This window comes from Sarcophilus harrisii, chromosome 5 (assembly GCF_902635505.1).
Source record: "Sarcophilus harrisii chromosome 5, mSarHar1.11, whole genome shotgun sequence".
NCBI classification, from domain to species: domain Eukaryota; kingdom Metazoa; phylum Chordata; class Mammalia; order Dasyuromorphia; family Dasyuridae; genus Sarcophilus; species Sarcophilus harrisii.
This window is the reverse complement of record NC_045430.1, coordinates 26,002,649-26,023,388: the sequence shown is the minus strand read 5'-3', so window position 1 is coordinate 26,023,388 and position 20,740 is coordinate 26,002,649. Positions and strand designations below refer to the sequence as shown.

The 20,740-nt window shown below is 35.5% G+C and overlaps 1 protein-coding gene across 12 annotated transcripts in view; it reads right to left on the bottom strand.

Moving 5' to 3' along the window:
• ANKS1B (ankyrin repeat and sterile alpha motif domain containing 1B) overlaps positions 1–20,740 on the bottom strand; it is a 1,348,113-nt gene that overhangs the window by 820,903 nt on the left and 506,470 nt on the right. For all 12 annotated transcript variants that reach the window (XM_031941007.1, XM_031941002.1, XM_031941004.1 and 9 more), the window contains one exon: positions 7,139–7,319. In XM_031941007.1, the coding sequence (XP_031796867.1) occupies positions 7,139–7,319 (181 nt within the window). The remainder of the gene's footprint in view (positions 1–7,138; positions 7,320–20,740) is intronic.

The window sequence follows — 20,740 nt, the reverse complement described above, 5'->3', positions numbered from 1 at the left end:
ACTCGTGCTGAGTAGTTAAGTGGTCCTTGGTATGACAAGATGAGCAAGTAGGTTGAGGTTGATTAGTTCATTTTACTTATTGCTTCCTTGAAACAATGACCAAGCTTTGGTCAAGTAAGTATAACAATAAGAAGGAAGAGGAAGAGGCAGAAAATGTGTTTCTAGCTTTTTAATGTTTGAAAAACATTCTATTTCCTCATTAGATCCTTTCCATAGTCCCACAGAATTGGTACTATTATTATCCTCACTTTACAGATGAGAAAACTGAGGCTAAGTTTAAGCAACTCTTAAAAATCATATCAGTAGTGCATGAGCTAAGATTTAAACTCAGATCTTCTAAAACTTAAGTCCAAAGTGTTCGTTCACTGTGCAACAGTGGGTAAGATGATTATAGTAAGCTTGAAAATAGCTAAGTTTGAAATGAAGAAAATTCATTAGATCTCTGCCCTAAACTGTGTTGAAATACATACTATGTTTCTAAGGGCGGGCTGTGGGTTGTTCCTTGTTTGATATCATTGAGGGTCATTTCCCAAGATGTTTATTTTCCCCCCAAGTAATCAAGCATACTGGGAATAAAATCACCACTTGTAACAATAAGCTCAAATTGTATAAGAAAAGGTCAGTTACCGGAAGACCAGTTGTTATTATTTAGTTTAAGACTATTTTCCTCTAGATATTTGACAAGAAAATTTTTAGCGTTCATTTTTACAAGATTTTGAGTTCTAAAGTTTTCTTCCTTTTTCCTTCCATCCTTCCCCTCCCCTCTTCTGAAGACAGTTTGATTTAGGTTATACATAAACTAACATATAAAACATGTCCATATTAGTTATTGTTGTGAAAGAAAGATACAGGTTAAAAGGGGAAAAATATGAGAAAGAATAAAATGAAAAAAATATGCTTTAATCTACAGAATCCACTAGTTCTTTATGTGATTATGGCTAGTCTTTTTCCTTTGTGAGTACTGGATCTTTATATTGCTGAGAAGAGCTGAGTCTTTCATAGATGATCATTACACAGTGTTGCTGATACAATGCACAATGTTTTTTCTGCTCATTTCACTTTGTATCAGTTTGTATGAGTCTTTCCAGGTTTTTCTAAAATCTGCCTGTTCATTATTTTTTATTGTACAATAATATTGCATTACATTCATAAACCACATTTTATTCAGTTATTCCCCAATTGATAGGCATCCTCTCAAGTTCCAATAGTTTGCTACCATTAAAAGGGATACAATAAATATTTTTGTACATGTAGGTTCTTTTCCATTTTCTATGATCTCTTTGAAATACATAATTGGTAGTGACATTGTAAGATCAAGATATATACACAGTTTGGTTGCTTTGTGGATATAGTTTCAAATTATTCTCCAGAATGGTGGATCGAGTTCACAATTCTATGGACAGTGTATTAGTATCCCAATTTCCTCACATCTTCTCCAAAATTTAGCACTTTCCTTTTTTGTCATATTGGTCAATCTGATGGCTAGGAGGCTATCTCATATCTAAGAGTTGTTTTAATTTGCATTTTTCTAATCAAAAGTGATTTAGAGTACTCTTTCATATGCCTATAGAAAGTTTTGATTTCTTCATCTGAAAACACCCTGGTTCATGAACTGTAACCATTTATCTATTGGGAAATGACTTGAATTCTTATAAATTAGGCTTAATTCTCTATATATTTGATAAATTAGTCTTTTATCAGAGACACACTGCAGAGATTGTTTTGTAACTTTCTGCTTTCTTCATAATCTTGGATGAGCTGGTTTTGTTTGGACAAAAGTGTTGTAATTTAATATGATTAAAATTATATATTTTATATTTTACAATGCTCTTGTTTGATCAAGAATTTTTCCCCTTCCCATCAGCATGACAGATAGATATTTCTTACTCTTCTATTTTGCTTATGGTGTTCCTTTTTAAGTCTAAACCATGCACTCATTTAGACCTTATTTTATTATGTCATTTGAGACTACATCTTGTTTGTGTCCTATTGTTTTCTAGTGTTTTTATAGGAATACTTCCTGTATTTTGTCAGAATCTTTTTTCTGCATCTATTAAGATAATCACAGGATTTCTGTCAGTTTTATTATTGGTATGGTCAATTATGCTGATAGTTTTCCTAATACTGAACTAGTCTAGCATACTTGGTATAAACCCCATATGATCATAATATGTTATCTGTGTGATAAATTACTGTAATCTTTTTGCTAATATTTTATTTTATTTTTTTGCATCAATATTTACTAGGTAAATTGGTTTGTAATTTTCTTTCTCTGTTTTGGCTCTTTCTGGCTTAGGTGTCAGAACCATATATTTTTTTTTAATAGCCTTTTATTTACAGGTTATATGTGTGGGTAACTTTACAGCATTAACAATTACCAAACCTCTTGTTCCAGTTTTTCACCTCTTACCCCCCCCCACCCCCTCCCCCAGATGGCAGGATGACCAGTAGATGTTAAATATATTAAAATATAAATTAAATACACAATAAGTATACATGACCAAACCGTTATTTTGCTGTACAAAAAGAATCAGACTCTGAAATATTGTACAATTAGCTTGTGAAGGAAATCAAAAATGCAGGTGGGCTTATGCCCACCTATATAAATATAGGGATTGGGAATTCAATGTAATGGTTTTTAGTCATCACCCAGAGTTCTTTCTCTGGGCGTAGCTGGTTCAGTTCATTACTGCTCCATTGGAAATGATTTGGTTGATCTCTTTGCTGAGGATGGCCAGGTCCATCAGAACTGGTCATCATATAGTATTGTTGTTGAAGTATATAATGATCTCCTGGTCCTGCTCATTTCACTCAGCATCAGTTCGTGTAAGTCTTTCCAGGCCTTTCTGAAATCATCCTGTTGGCCATTTCTTACAGAACAATAATATTCCGTAATATGTCAGAACCATATTTGTATCATAAAAGAAACTTAGTAGGACTCCTTCTATTTTTCCAAATAGTTGACATAGTATTAGAATTAATTGTTTTTCATATGATTAGTAGATTTCATTTGTAAATCTATCTAATCCTGGAGATTTATTATTATTATTATTATTATTATTATTATTATAGCTTTTTATTTACAAGATATATGCATGGGTAATTTTTCAGCATTGACCCTTGCAAAACCTGTTCCAACTTTTCCCCTTCTTCCCCCCACATCCTTCTCCAGATGGCAGGTAGACCAATACATGTTAGATACGTTAAAGTTTATGTTAAATACAATATATGTATACATATCCATACAGTTATTTTGCTGCACAAAAAGAATTGGACTTTGAAATAATCTGAGAAGGAAATCAAAAATGCAAGTGGACAAAAACAAAGGGATTGGAAATGCTATGTTGTGGTTCAAACTCATTTCCCAGAGTTCTTTCGCTGGGTGCAGCTGGTTCTCTTCATTATTGAACAAATGGAACTGATTTGGTTCATCTCATTGTTGAAGAGAGCCATGTTCATCAGAACTGATCATCATATAGTATTGTTGTTGAAGTACATAATGATCTCCTGGTCCTGCTCATTTCACTCAGCATCAGTTCATGTAAGTCTCTCCAGGCCTTTCTGAAATCTTCCTGCTGGTCATTTCTTACAGAATAATAATATTACCTGGAAACATTTTTCTTAAGAAGTTTATTAATGTCTTGTTCATATTATTTTTCTAAAATCAGCATTTTGTTTCCTTTTCTGTAAATCTGGACAATTTATATTTTTGTAGCTATTCATCCATTTCACTAGATTGTAAAATTTATTGCTATACACTGGGATGAAATAACTCCTAATTTTTGCTTTAATTTCCTCTTCATTGGCAGTGAATTCACTTTTCATTTTCGATACTCCACTCTTCCCAGTTCTTTGTCAGGTAAGGTAGATTTCCATATGTAATTGACTGCATATATTCTTCCCTCTTTGAGCTCAGACAGATGAGAGTAAGCGTTGTACAATTCTGATGACCTACCCACTCTTCCATCTTCCCCTACAGTGTAAATGCACAATTCTTTATATATATAAGGAATTGTGCATGCCTAACATATATTGGATTGCTTGCTCTCTAGGGGAGGGAGTGGGAGGAAGGAAGAGAGAAAAATTTAGAACACAAAGTTTTACAAAAGTGAATGTTGATAAATATCTTTGCATACATTTTGAAATTAAAAAACCAAAAACCATTATTTTAAAATAAAAAGAATAGAATTACAAGCATCATTTTCCTATGTAAGAATGTATATAGTTTAGCTTTATTGAATCCCATGTGCTTTCCTTTCCCTTTTTGCCTGTTTATACTTCTCTTGGGTCTTGATATTAAAAGTCATTTTAAAAATTTATTTAAGGTCTTCTCCTTATGAAAACTTAAAATCCTTCTATTTTGTTGAATGACCATTTTCCTCCTGAATTTTGATGCTTAATTTCACTGGGTAGATGACCCAGGGCTATAATCCTAGCTTTTTTTGCCTTCTGGAATATCACATTCTATGGTCTTTGGTCCTTTAATGTTTCAGCTGTCATGTCTTGTGTAATCCTGATTGTGACTCTCCGATATCCGAATTGTTTTCTTCTGGCCACCTGTAGTATTTTTTTCCTTGATGGAATACTTTTGGAATTTGGCTATTATGTTGCTTGGAGACTTTGTTTTGGGATCTCTTTCCTGAGGTGTTTGGTGGACTTTTTCAATACCTATTTTGCCCTCTGGTTCCAGGACATCAGGGCAGTTTTACTGGATAATTTCTTGGAAGATATTACCCAAGTTTTCCTTTTAATTATGACTTTCAGGTACTGCAATTATTCTGGTATTGTCTCTCTTGGAGCTATTTTCCAGGTCATTTTTACCATGAGGTCTTTTCCATTTTTTCCATTTTTGCATTCTTTTGAATTTAACTGATTCTTGATTTCTTAGAGTCATTAGTTTTCACTTGCTTATCTTATTAAAACACTCATAGGTGTTTTGAGAGTTGTCCTCTTCTGAGACTTCCCTGTCACCATATAACACATTGTCTGATCTTGAGAAGATTGCTGTCTAACCTCTTTTCTAGCTCTAAATTCCCAGTTTCCTAACTATGACTTTTAGCAAGTCTCTAAACTCCAACCTCCCAATCTCAGTTTCTTCACTTGTAATGAAAATAAGGATTAGTTTACGTCAGAGATGTTATGGAGTTTCTATGAAATAATGAATTCAAAATGCTTTACAAACCACAGTAGTATCTATAAATGTGTTACAATTGTTAAATGACTACATCTTTCCCCACCCCCCAGCATTCTGTAGATAAGACTTGAAATGCCATTGGCATTTCATCATGGAGGACAAAGAGAGGGAAGGTGTCTTGCTGCAAAAACCCCTTAGTAGCTATGGACATACTCAGGTTCTTCTAAAAATGGTGACCAGAGGAAGAGGTTAAGGCCCTCCATATTCTATAGCATAGTTTCACCATCCCCTGGTAGTAGTGATACTGCTTCACAGGGACTCTTTTCACCTACTTCAGATACTTCCACTCAGGGTCTTTTATTCTCTACATCATCAAATATAGTATTTTATTGATGTTTACTGAATAGTATTAATTAGAACAAACAATTCTTGTACCCATGCCACAATTATTAGCATTCCTAAAACTGTACTAAATCAGACATTTTATAAATCAATTTAGGCTAAGTTGATAGTAAATGAGAAGGATCAGAGATAATGGTTTCTCCTAAACTGAAAAACAAATTGTAATCAAGGTAAGTCTTTTTAACTTGTTTGAAAGGCAATGTACACAACATTACTATTATGGAAATGTATATGGAATTGCTTTCCTTCTCAATGAAGGGGAAAGGGAGAAAGGAAGAGAATTTGAAACTCAAAATTTTAAAAAATGAAGGTTAAAAAGTGTTTTTACATGTAACTGGGAAAAAGTAAAATACTAGATTTTTTTTTTTTTTTTTTTTTTTGCTGAGGCAATTGGGGTTAAATGACTTGCCCAGGGTCACACAGCTAGGAAGTGTTAAGTGGCAGATTTGAACCCAGGTCCTCCTGACTGCAGGGCTGATGATCTATCCACTGCACCAGCTAATTCCCCCAATACATTTTTAAAAGAAAAAAAAAAAGGCAATGTAGTACAGTGGGAGAAGGCCCTGAAGTTAGAGCAGTATATATTAGCTGTATGTCCTAGATGAGTTAATTTACTCTTGTGGGCCTCAGTTTCTTCATCTGTAAAATGAGTCAGTTTGTTCAGATGGTCTTTGAGATTCTTTCTGCTCCCTAAGTTATAATGTTATCGTTCTATGACTTAACATCTTTCACAGTTGGAACACAGCCTCATTGAACTCGATGTAAAATGGTAATTAAAAGCAATAGTAGCACATATTTCATAATACTCTTCTGAGGATCAAATGAGAGTGTATATAAGTTATACTTCAAACCTTCCAGAGTTACTTAAATGTGGTTTTTAAAATGCAAGTTCAAATAGACACAAAACCTAAAATCCCCTCTTTTGTCTCCCTCAAACACAAGAACATTTATAGTCACCCCATGCACTATCCACTTAGGGTACATCTAGTGCCAAATCAAAGTTATGACATAGAAAACTCTATGAGAACATGCTGCCCTGGAAAGAACTCTGGACCAAATCAGCCAATTTTAATATCAGATTCTGCCTAAGGGAAATTTTGTCCATTTGCATTGTAAAGAAACTCTGACTCCACATCTTAATTGCTTGAGCCCTCTAACAAATTGGAATGTGATCAACTTAAAGACCTATAACTGGCACTGAGTGACCTGGGCTTTATGATACAATTTAATGGACTCTTACAACCTTTGAACAGTGAGGGACAATAGAGTGGAACACCTAGTCCATAAAAATGAATGATTATAATCAGAGACTAACAAATATCCCAGAGAATAGCTACAACCCATATAGCACTCCATCTGATCTTCTCCCCAGTTTATGTAGTCCTTGAATATAATGGCCCCAGATGCTAAAATTACTACTGCCAGTATTAAATTCTTCATAACTTTATCATCACCATCTCTGTCATGTCCACAAGCCATTCTATCAATGACTATATTCCTATACTCTTCAGTGAATTAAACACAAATCTTCTCTTATTTCCTTTTTTTCAAGGTCTTTATCCTCAAAAGTCTAAAGAGAGAGCACAAATAAAATTGTTTTACCTGTCTGATCAGCACCTTCACTGCTGCCTTCTAAGGATGCCATGGAGCAGTTGGGTGGAGTGACTGAAGGACTGTCAGGAAAACTTTTACACGCTGAGAATGAATTGGCTTCCAAGTCATTATGGCTATGATTCAAACGATGGAAATCCAGGGAAGAAACAATTGATGTCCGTTGCTTAGGCTAAAATAAACAAATGTACATAGAGTGTTTAGGAAGTTATTTTCATTTCTGCCCACTTTCCATATTTTAACTTTCCTCTCCATTTTGTTTCTTAGTCCAGATTTGTGATTGCTTTATTGTTGGCAATCTAATAATTTGAAAATTTATTTTACTAATGTGGAGTAACAACTCATCTAGCTGATAATGCATATTCTGAGAGAGTGGTTTGGAACATGCTCAGAGTTATAAAGCCAGTATGTGACAGAAGTCAGACTTGAATGTAGATCTTCTTAACTCAAGGGTTGGTTCTCTATCCGCTCTAGTGGGCTAACTCTCTGAAATGGCCTGGGTAAAAAGTACTTATTAAACTGTGTCAAACTACTGCTTTCCTCTGTCAGACAATGGCACTATTAACGATTATATTTTCAAGTATCAGTGCAATTGGCAAAATATCATATGGTGTGAAAGCTACATATAAAATCCAATTCTCCATATAAAAACAGAATTCTCCTAAATGACCCTTTCAAAACCACTAGAGATTTCCTTTCATTTCCCCTGAATTACCATAACTGAAAACCACTTTCCAAGATGGCTAGTTCTCAGAGTTGCTATCCTCTATGATGAATGAGTCATGAGGAGGCAGGTGAAAAGGGAACAACTCTGAAATCAAAGGACAGGGGTTCAAATACTACTTCTGACATTTTTATGTCCTGGTTCTTGGATCTCTGGGTGTCAATTATCTCTTCTACAATGAGTGGAATGGACCATTTGGCCTCTGAGGTGCCTCCCAGTTTTAGGTCTCTGATCTTATTATCAGCACATCCCTCAAGGCTGGGGCATTATAAGTACTTATTGTCTGTCTACCCAAACTCCAAAAACTCCCCAACACTGAACTCTGCCAGCAAAAATCAGATAACATGTATTTGATACAATACAAGGGATCCAAATGGAGTTTGCCAGAAGCTATTTATTTATTTCTAAAAGATTTCCATTAATCTCCAAAAGCGAGTCAGAGTCAATGAATAGATATGACTGAGAGACAAAAAAAACTTCTGAGATTTAGCCTATTCCCTTTGCCAATAATGGATTTGTTCCTTTGTATTCTTAATTAAATTGTTTTCAATTTCAGAGCTCTTGCCATCTTCCATTGGTAGACATTTCTTCTCATACTTTTCAAGCTATGGCTGGATGATCACTAATAGTGGAAGAGATCCATTCCTTTGAGAGGGACTGGACTCAATGATCTCTAATTCCCCTTCTACCTCTGGACTTTGAAGATGCAAATATGCATTATTTGAAGACTGGCATAACTTTTTTTTGTCTTAATGTGCACACTACTGAAATATTAATATTTTACCAGCTAAAACCCAGCATAAGTCCTTAGCTTTCACTTTTACACTCTCACCATGAAACTGATGCATTTACATAATTTTAAGTCTGTGTTCCATGTTAGAATGTGGATGCAAAGCAGAAGAACCAAGCATTTCATGAGGAAGAATTACAAGGATTGAAACTTTAGTAATTTTCCCCCTTCTGATGTACAGTGGTATATTTATGGTATATTGTTGCTGCTCTCCTGGTGTTTGCCATTTAAACTGTAGACCTCCACTCTTTTCAAAAGACATTCAATGAGAGAATCCATGCAGAGTGATTTGGTGAAAAAACCAACCAAACAAAAATTTGTTTTTTAGGGAGTAGAGAATCTGACTCTCCTCCAACTACCTAAGCAATCTTACTCACATTATTGGGCCTCAATTTCTTTTTCTGTAAAATGAGATTAGATTAAATAATATCTAAAGTCCCCTTCGACTCAAGAACCTATAGTCCCAGGTTCTAATATAAGTATATTTAAATAGCCATCTCACCCTGTTATCTTTTTTTCCAAAATTTTATCTGACTTTAATATAGAGCCTGCCATTTTTCCATTGTATAAACCTATGAGGTCATCAGTGTGGGGAATTCCTGCTTAGCAAATGCCCTCCACTAATGCAGATCAACATCAAATTAGTAAATCATAACAATAATAACAACAACAATATTAATTTACTAAGAATTCATATTTACATAGTACTTCTAGATTTACAAAGCCCTTCACATATATTATGCTGATCCCCTCAACTATAGGAATTATTATCATCTCTATTTCACAGAAAAGGAAGCTGAAACTGAGAGGGATTAAATGGCATAACTAGAGTCCTCTTACTAGTAAGTATCTGAGGTAGAATCTTTCTGGTCTTTCTGGTTCCAAAACCAACCCTCTATCTATTATACTATGTTTTCATACCTTCAATACATCTTTAAAATACTGGCAAGAGAAATGAAGAAATTTTATACCAATTTTTTCATGAATAACTAAAGATTATTAGCATGATATTGAGAATTCTTTTGCCATCATAATTCCCTTCTGAAAGACGAAGATTTTTTGAATGCATTACAAGAAACTCAGATAAAGAAAAAGTCATTCTTTATTATTCCTTGCCAGATCACTGACACAACCAAAATTAGTCTTTGAACCATTAAATGTTCCTTTCATTAAATAATTTGTATGTCATTAATTATCAGTAATAATGATATGGATCCTAAATGAGAAGTGACCCAGTCAAATCAATACTCAAATTTCCACTCACTTTTGTGTGTTGGAGTGGAGCCAAACTTTGAATCCTATCATTCTCTCCATCCCCCGTGAATTTCTTATAAGTCAAGATTACTTAGCCCCAGGAGATAGACAGACAGACAGATAGATAGATAGATAGATAGATAAACAGACAGATGAAAGAAAGAAACTAAGAAAGAAAGACAGATAAACAGACAGATGAAAGAAAGAACAGAGACAGGGAGACAGAGGGGAAGACAGAAAGAAGAAAATGTCTGGTGGTCACTAGCAAAATATTAAGAATGATGAGGACACCTTTTCTCATTACTGTGCATGAAGAAGAACACCTTTATAAGAAGGGGAGAAATAACAATGATGGGGAAAAGGCCAATAAAAAGAGAAATAACACAGAGACACAAAAAGACACAGAGACAAGACAGAGAGACAGAGACTGGGGGGGGGGGGGGGGAAGGAGAGGGAGAGGGAGAGGGGAAGAGAAGAAGGGAGAGGGAGGGAGAAGGAAAGAGAGAGAGGGTAAGAAAGGGATAGGGGGAAGAAAGGGAAAGAGAGGGAGGGAGGGAAGGAAAGAGGGAGAGGGAGAGAGAGGAGAAAGGGAAGGAGGAAGGGAAGGAGGGAGGGAAGGAGGGAAAGAGGGAGGGAGAGAGGGAGCAGCAACAGAGAGAGAGTCAGTGAGAGCACCAAATGCTTCAGAAAGCCAGGTCTCAAAACCTTAGTTAGTATACAGAATATTGCAGAATGACGATCTGGATTCAAAATATATTTTTTTGCTGTTCATTACATGGGTAATATCTGATAATTAGCTCAACCCCTCAGGGATCCAAGAAACTGTCCCAGACCAAGCTATGAAGCAGTTGTTTCTTTTCACTAGCAGGGCTGTTACTCACTGCTTTCCCTTTATAGAAATGAAGTCACAGAGCAGCCTGCCTGTCTCACCCCCAATCCCTCAAATCTTGCATTTATCTGTGAACATGCCATGTTTTCATTTATACACACACATATATATATATGTATAAATGAAAACATGACATGTATATATATATATATATATATATATATATATATATATAAAGAGAGAAAGAGACAGAGAGAGAGAGACAAGAGACAGAGACAGAGACAGAGGCAGAGGCAGGCTTCTTGAGTACTGGGCATATCTCAGCTTTTCATCTGTATCCTCAGTGCCTGGTATAGCACCTGGCATATGGTAGGCTCATGATAATTTACTATTGATTGATTAAGACTGTGAGGAAGTTACTGAACCTTAGTTTCCCTATTTGTAAAATGGGGATAATAATTCATTTTTAGTTTCAAACCATTAGCTATGAAAAATATTGCCTTAAAAAGCTATATACATATAAATGAGCATTTACAATATGATAAAACCTCAGTTCCAAAATATTCACAACTTTCTTGTGAATATTCAGTTTAAAAACAATTAAAAACTAATATTCATATAGTGCCTTAACACTTGTAACAGATACACATATGTTGTCTCATTTGATCTTCACAATAACCTTGAGACGTAGCCAATATTATCATCCCCATTTTACTGATGAGGAAATTAAGGAAGACAGCATTTAAAGGAGTTAGTTGCCCAGAGCAACATGGCTAGAGAAGTGTTTAAGCTGTGATTCGATTTGTGACTTGCCTAAAACACACAGGTGATAAAATTCAGAGCAAGGATTGAACCCATATCCCATGACATGAAGGCCAGCAGTCTTTGCACTGTATTATATACTTGTCTGGCTTATGCTCTTGTGGTCCAAAAAGAACTTGGCAGCTTTAAATAGCTGGAGGAATTTAATATGGTGAAATTTAATGGGAATAAATACGACATTATAACCTAAGTTCAAAAAGTCAATGGAACAAACAAAGGGAACATGCATGCTAAAATAAGAATTAGATGTAGGAGCTGAGAGATCTGAACTAAAAGATCAACGTAAGTCAATAGATTTAAAAACAGCCCCTAAAGCTGATAGTATGAAAATGGTATTAATATAATTAATAAGGGACGGCTAACTGGCACAGTGGGTAGAGCACCTTCCCTGGAGTCAGAAGGACCTGAATTCAAATCTGGCTTCAGACACTTAAGACTTCTTAGCTGTGTGACACTGGACATGTCATTTAAGTGCAAAAAAAGTTAATTAAAAATATAGAACTAATATTAGACTTTAATAATTCTCTTATATATAAAAGCAGAGGATTGGAACAGATGGCTTCTGAGATTCTTTCCAGGTCTAAATCCATGAGTCTATAATCCTATGATGTGAAAACAGAAGATATCAACAAATATATATATATATATATATGTATATATATACATATATATATATGTATATATATACATATATATATATATATTCACAATACATACATAACCATATTACACATATATCCAAAGATACATAACTTTGCTAGCAATTAGAGCTTCCCTACAGTGGAACAGGATCTTCTAGGTGGTAGAGAGTTGCCTGTCATGGAGATTTTCAAACAAATGGTGGGTGATTATTTCTTGGGGATCATATGGAAGGTGTTCTTGCCCAACGATGAGTTAAATAACCTGTGGATCTTTTTTAATTATGATACTGTATGATTCTGTGATTCCAGGATATTGACTTGTAATGTCTGATGGTCACTAGCAAAATATTACAAACGATGAGGGTACCTTTTTGTTAGAATCCTTACAAGGGACTTACATGAACTGATGCTGAGTGAAACGAGCAGGACCAAGAGATCATTATATACTTCAACAACAATACTAGATGATGACCAGTTCTGATGGACCTGGCCATCCTCAGCAATGAGATCAACCAAATCATTTCCAATGGAGCAGTAATGAACTGAACCAGCTAGGCCCAGCAAAAGAACTCTGGGAGATGATTAAAAACCATTACATTGAATTTCCAATCCCTATATTTTTGCCCACCTGCATTTTTTTTCCTTCACAGGATAATTGTACAATATTTCAGAGTCTGATTCTTTTTGGACAGCAAAATAACAGTTTGGTCATGTATACTTATTGTGTATCTAATTTATATTTTAATATATTTAACATCTACTGGTCATCCTGCCATCTGGGGGAGGGGGTGGAGGGAAGGAGGGGAAAAATTGGAACAAGAGGTTTGGCAATTGTCAATGCTGTAAAGTTACCCATAAATATAACCTGTAAATAAAAGGCTATTAAATTAAAAAAAAAAAAAAAAAGAATACTTACAAGGTGTTGTCACTAGAATTGATAGAAACAATTCTTATGTTTACACCTTTGAGAGTTCACCCATTAGCTCACACATTAGTTCACAAGTTTGGGAGATTTCAGGATTCAGTATGAGATTCACAAGTTTATACCTCCCACAATCCTCTCTCAGAGGAGGAGTCAACCTTTGGGTTCACACCTTTAAGAGATCATATATAAGAAGCTCTTAGAGTATCATTGAAGACACTTGAAGAGATTGAGAAAGGAGGAATTCAGTTGAAGAGACTGAAAGCCAGAATTCAGTCAGGAGAAGAGTAGAACCAAGATTCAGAGAGAGCTGGAGGCTGAAGCTGGCAGACAAGTTGCAAGAGATCTTGGAACAAGGAGGGAGATAGGCCTCTAAGAAAGCTAACTGGTCTATTTTGAAGGAGACAATAAAGGATTTAAATTTTTAACACTTGGCTGCATTTGAGATGATTATTACACGGAACCGAAACTAAGGCTGCCTCCAGAAAGTTCCCCCAAGAAACCTGTTCCCAGAGAACGATTATAATTTAGAAAAGAAGAACACCACACCTTTTCTCATTAGTGTGCATGAAGAGAAACACCTTTATAAGAAGGGAAGAGATAACAATGGTGGGGAAAAGGTACAATGGTGGGGAGAAATGTACACAAGAGGAAAAAGAAAAAGAACAAATAGAATTATTACTTAGAAATTTGGTCAATTGTCATAGGTACTTCGAAATATTTCTAATTTCCTACACCCAAATATAATTTCATAAGCATTTAGAAATAATTTTGCTGGCACAAGGGAATGGATGTGTTTATAGAAATTCACAGAAATTCTAAATGCCTTTGGCTAGTTTTCAAAGTTAATATAAGTACCCCCATATGTTCACCATAATTCTCCAAAGTTAACCTCCTCACCTATGTCCTATATCCAAACTCTCCCCCATTCCTATTGGATCCTATGCTTGCCTCTTCCTCAAACATCTTCAGTTACTTGCTTTTCACTAGTTTCTTCTCTCTGCCATCCAACACATATAGTTCTCTCTATTTCAAGGGGGGAAGGGGAGGTGGTAAATCAACAAAGTCCCTAAATTTAGTCTACTGCTTCCCGCAGCTACCATACAGTATTTTTCCATTTCACTGTAATCTTGCCAAATGTACCTTCAGCACGTACTTCTCTTTCCTCACCATCCAGTGCATCTCCAGGTCTCAGTAATTTTATTTTGTTTTCCCTATCGCTCTACTGAAGCTACATTTTTTAGTGACCTCAGCAGTGACCTCCCTTTTCCCTCTTTTGGAAAAAGACCATTGATCTTTTAGCTAAGTCTTTATTCTCCTGGATATACTGATGTTGTTACACAGTCATGGAATGAAGAAGTGGCAGGGACCCAAATAATCACCTATTCCAAGCAGTACTTGAAAGGAATACCTTCAATAACATCCCTGTCATGTGGCCATCCACTCTCTACTTGTAGACATGCAATGACAAGAAGAGCATCCTCATCTGATGACCACTCCTTTTGGATTACCCTAATTAGTAAAAAATTTTACCTAATATCAAGCCTAAATGTGCCTCTTCTGCCTGTTTCCCTGCCCCCCCCCCCCCCCCCCCCCCCCCCCCCCCGGTCCTACCATCTGGTACAAGGACAGCAAATCTACTGCTGCTCTGACATGAAAATCCTTCTATTTTTTGAAGTTAGTTATCATTTCCCTCCAGCCCCAAACAGTCCCAATTCCTTTCTCTCAGGGGACACTGGCACCACTGTACTGCAAGCTTTCATCAATTCATACCTGCTCTGATAGTCTGCTGATTTCTCTCTTTTCCAGGATATCCTCCATTTGACCACTAAAATGATTTTCCAAAAGTCCAAGTCTAATTGATATAATAGGATTCTTTGGTCTCCTGATTTTTAGGGGCCTTCTGTTTTGGCAGTAGGTCAGAAAGCCCTAAACCTTCTGGCTTGAAATCTGTCTTAGAATACTCTTCTGATTCTGACCACTCCTTAGCCAGATAGCTTCTATCTAGCCTCAGAAAACTCCTACAGTAATAAAATTTCTGAGACTACCCTTAATTTATCTGGACATTACTCCTTAGCCTACCATCTTCCAGCTTAATTTCTGGAGATTACTCCCTAGCCCAACACCCTTATTCATCTGGAGATTACTCCTTAGCCTGGGGTCATAGAATCAACATGTTCTCTTTAGTCTTAGGCTATAGAAAACTGGATAAAGTTGTTCTCTGTCTTCCAATTCTTTGCTATTTCCAGTCAGGAATTTAGCCCTCTGAATTCTCATTGTCAAATAAGCTCTTTTTTTTTTTTTTTTTTTTTTTTGCCAATTTAACTTGGAGACTGGTACTGAGAATTCTTTTGCAATACATGCAACACTGACCTGAAGATCCCCAAACATAGTTAGGGTTTCTCATCCCTCAATGTAATCATGTCACACATACTCCTAAATAAACTCCAATAGCTCCCTATTACCTCCAAGATCAAATGTAAAATGCTATTTGGCATTTAAAGTCCTTAAAAAAAAATCTCTCTTCATTCCAGACTCCTGACTCCCATTCTAAGTTTTCTATCCAATAACATTGGTCTCCTGGCTTTCCATAAAAAAAAGAAGGGTTATTTTTTGCTCCAGGCATTTTGTCAGTCTCCTTTGCTTGAATACTTTCTATCCTTCTCCCTTCTTTATGACCTCCCTGTCTTTCTTTAAGTCCCAATTAAAATCCTATCTTTTTCTGGAAGTCTTTCCAAATCCTTTTAATTCTAGTATCTTCCCTCTATTAAATTATCCTATATAGAGTTTGCCTTGTATATATTTATTTGAATGTTGTTTCTCCTATTCGATTGTAAGCTCCTTGAGGGAAAGCACTGCCTTTTGCCTCTTTTGGTATTCCCAGTGCTTAGTACAGTTCCTGGTACATAAGAAGTATTTAACAGATTGATTTAATTGATTGATTCAATCAATCCTCATATGTCATGGGCTCAAGGTCATTTGTAATCTTTTTTTTTTTAACCTTTGTATACTCTTCAACTGTTCAATATATTTCTTAAAATGTGGGACCCAAAACAGAACACCAATAACGCGCAAGTAGGGCTATCATTTTCTCATTAGGCAATACCACTTTCCCGATTCAACTTAAGAATCTATTAGAGTTTTTTCTTTTTGTTTTGTGTTGTGTTTTTATGCAGTATTTCACTGCTGACTCAGATTGATCTCAATTCCTCATAACCCCAATATTGTTCTCAGATAAACTGGTCCAATCATGCATCTCACATCTTGTATTTTCAGGGCTGTTTTTTCTGAACCCAAATTGTTCTTTTCCTTCTGAAAGCTCAAGCTCCATGATGCCAAAGTTTTCTGCTTTTCTTCCTACATGACTCATTCTTTATATTCTTTAAACTGACATCTTTTTGATTACAATGACAATTCACTATTCATTATATTCTGCCTTCATGATGATGGTATTATACTCAAATAGGAAAAAAAAAAAAAGCCACTAAAATGTACCTTGGGCTCCCTGTGGGCACTTATTGATTTAGAAAATCACATGCTAACATTATCTATGTTCTATTGTAGTTTTAATTTTTTTAAGTTCTTCCCAATTATACTCTGCTTTGGCTGTGCTCAAAGGAATTCCAGGCCACCTGTAGCACTGAAATGGCTCTTAACCCAGATTCCATAGATTCACCTCCCTCCTGGAGGTGAATTATTGGGGAAATTTCAGAGGGTTCATAGTTGGGAGGAAAAAAACATATCTTTATTTTCACTCATCTTTAAGTGAAATTTAACATATCCTTCAACTTAAATTTAAAAATTAATATTTTAAAGAATGTTTATTTTAAAATGCTTTTCTGAGAAGGGTTACCATCCATTTCACTTGATTGCCAAAGGAGCTTGTTATACACAAAAAGGTTAAGAATCCCTGCCCTAAACCATAATGTCTATCGATTAGTGCAAAGTAAATCTTCCTAAAATACAGCTTTCATCATTTCATTTTTTGCTTCTATTACTGCAAAAGGTTCCCTACTACCTACAGGGTAAAAATCTGCATTTCTTATCTGCCATTCCAGGCCTTCCATAATGGAGTTCAACTATATGAAGTCTATCATATCCTACTACATCTGGATTATGTACTATGCTAAATAGAAGATACAAAGAGAGAGAAAAAATATGGTTCCTGTCCTCAAGGAATTCACATTCTAGTGGAGCAGACAATGTGCAAATATAATTGTATTTACAAAATAGAAATTGTTAAGTAGTACTGTGGTTAGAACAAGAGCCTGAAGTCTTCCTGAGTTCAAATCTGACCTCAGACACTAGCTTTGTGATCCTGGTCCCAATTACGCTTGTTTCTTCATCAGTAAAATGAGCTGGAGAAAGAAATGGCAAACGACTCTACTATCTTTGCCAAGAAAGTTTCAAATGGGACACAAGAAGTAAAACATGACTGAAACAATTGAACAACAAAATATAAATAAAGTCATCTTATAGGAGAAGCAGTAGTAGTAGAGACTGAGGAGGAAGAACTGGAAAATTTTCTCGCAGAACATAGATTTTTGAGCTGAGTCTTGAAGAAAACTTGGAATTCCATTACTGTTCTATAAAAAATGATGAGCAGGCTGATTTCAGAAAAGCATGGAAAGACATATGCTGTGATGCTGAGTGAAGTAAGAAAAACTAGGAGAACACTATACACAGTGACAAGATTATTTGATGATGACCTAACTGTTATGGACCTGACTCTTTTGAACAATGACATGATTCAAGGCAATTCCAATAGACTTGTGATGGAAAATGCCATATACATCCAGAGAAAACTATGATAGAGACTGAATATGAAGCAAAGCATATATTTTAAACATTTTTGTTTGTTTTGTTTCTCATGTTTTTTCCCCTTTTCATCTGATCTTTCTGGGACAACATGACAAATATGAAAATATGTTTAAAAGGATCGCACATATTTAACTTATATCGCTTGCAGTCTTAGGGAGAGAGGAAGTAAGGGAGGGATGGAGAAAAATTTGGAACACCAAGTCTTACAAAAACAAATGTTGAAAACTATCTTTTATCTGGGAAAAATATCTGGGAAAAAATAAAATACTATTAAAAAAAAAAGAAAAGAAAATCTGGGATTTCAAGAGGCAGAAATAAATAGAGGGAATATCTTAGGCATGGGAGACGCCAATTTAAAAGGCAAAGAATTGTTATACATTGTGTGCAAGAATTAAGTAGGTCTATGGAACTAGAGTAATCTCTGGAGGTCATTAAATGAAGAGCAGATGGACTACTTTTTTATTGGGCATCTTATATAGGTAAGATTTTTTCAGGAAAGAGTTGACTCAGATGACAATTGAGGTTGCTTCCAACTCAGAAATTCTGAGTCTGATTTACCATCATCCCTTCCCCCCAACTCAATCCTCTATTCCAGCTACCCTAGTTTTGTTATTACACCTGTAATTTAAAATGAACAATTGTTCATGCATTTCTCCTAACCTCAAATACTCTCCTCAACTTATTCAAATTCCACATACCTTTCAAGAACCAGCTCAGAGCTTTCAGGAATCCTTAGATTCCATCAGCCGACATGACTCTTTCTTTACTGAATACTTAGGGGACTGAGTAGCTGAACCAGATATTTAGTGATACATACTCAAATATCTTCTTATGTTCCTACAGATCTGTCTTGTGTGTGTATACAGAACACTCCCTAAGTGATATAGTCTATAATAGGGGAATTAAACTTTTGAAAAAACTTAAGAACAGAATTCTAATTTTGGCTCTCCAGTGTTTTCTTAATTAAATCATTTCTCTTTAACTTATCCTCAGTTATACATCAATAAAATGAAGGGATTAGTCTAGATTACCTCTAAAGTTCTCTCTTGATCCAAATAATTCTAGGATCCTATGTGCCTTGGGGGACTGAGACAAATCATACCATGTGCAAATTTTTACCTATTAGCCATTTTAATGTAAGTGCTATTTGGTATTATTATTATTAGTTTATATCTATGTAGTTTTAAAACAAAACTGAAAGTTAGTTTTAAAGAGGGAGCAAAGTCAGAAATAGCTCACCTCTCCACAGAATCATGCCTTTATGATAGGAAGGAACTTCTGAGTTCATCTAAACTAACTCCTTTTACAAATGAGGAAATTGAGGTATAAGGAAGGTGACTTGTTCAAGGTCATATAAAATTAGAATATAATAACAAATCTAGGATATGAATTTGAATTCCGTGGTTCTTTATCTAGCACTGTCTTCACTCTCTTCACCACTTCATTCCTTCTCCTGGTCTAAAGGCAATCCAAAGGAAAGGAAAAGAGAATGGGAAGAGACTCTATGACGGTTAAGGTTTTTACTCAGTTATAGACAAAAGATCAGTGTTTGGTACATAGGCATTTAATAAATATTTATTGAGTACTGACATTAGCAAGAGCCGATAGATCTACTTTTCCTGACTTATAGAAACACATCCCCACAAATTCTTGTGCCCATTCATTGAATCCTAAGAGTGGCTCTGTTTTTGCGTCTTGTCTCCCCAACATAACTATGAGCCATTTGTGGACACGGCCATATCTTCTCATTCTTGGCCATTGCTCATGGTATCCAAATACAACATAGGTAGAAATTTGGTACAAAGGAGAAGGCATTGATTCTGGGATCTGACCCTCTGGCATAGTATTAACCTCAGTTGTCTCTGTATGACCTAGAGAAAACTACTTCAGCTGCTTCAGTTTCCTCATCTGTAAAATTAAGGGGTTGAACTAGATTCATTAAGGTATCTTCTAGCTTTATGAACCAGAGTAGAGGTAGAGTTCAATAAATACTTGTACAATACAAATGTTCAGTGCCAAGATCTCTTAAAACATTTTTCTCCTTAAATAAAGATCTAATAAATAAATTAATCTTCAAAGAATCTATTTTCAGATGATTTTATTTTGCCATTATACAAACCCTGGGAAAATGGCATCACTTCCAAATATATTCACAGGAAGGAAACAAGTCGATTCTGTTAATAGTAGCTGACATTTATGGAGCTCTTCAAATCCTGCAAGGCACTTTACAAATATTATAATACTTCCTCTTCCCAAAAATCTGATCAGGTAGTGAGGTATTATCTTCTCCTTTTGACAGTTGAAGAAACTAGAGACTTAATGGAGTCAGGATTTGGGATGAACCCAAGTTCACCTAGCTGGTAAGTGCCATATTGAAACCAAAGTACCTCTGGTCTCCAATTATAGCACTTTATATACCATATCATACTACATAAAAATAGTCAATCCATCAGTAAGTTTTTATTAAGTGCTTAATATTGGCCAGCCTGGGGCTCCAAAGTACTTCAAAGTAAAAACAGTCTTTGTCCTCACAGAAATTATATCTTAAGTTATTATTGATCTGGGAATTCCTGAGAATAGAGAATATCTTTTCCCTTTTTTTGTTTGCCTGGCATTCAGTGGGTGTTAAATAAATGCTTGTTGATTCACTGAGTAAGATGCAGGGTCTCATCCAGGTTACTATAAGCAGCAAAATTCAAACCTAGGGTACCCTGACTTCGTAGTCGGGTATTCCCAAAGTAGCTGTCTCTCAAGAGTCTGTGCTATTCTTCCACAAAGGGAGCATCAGAA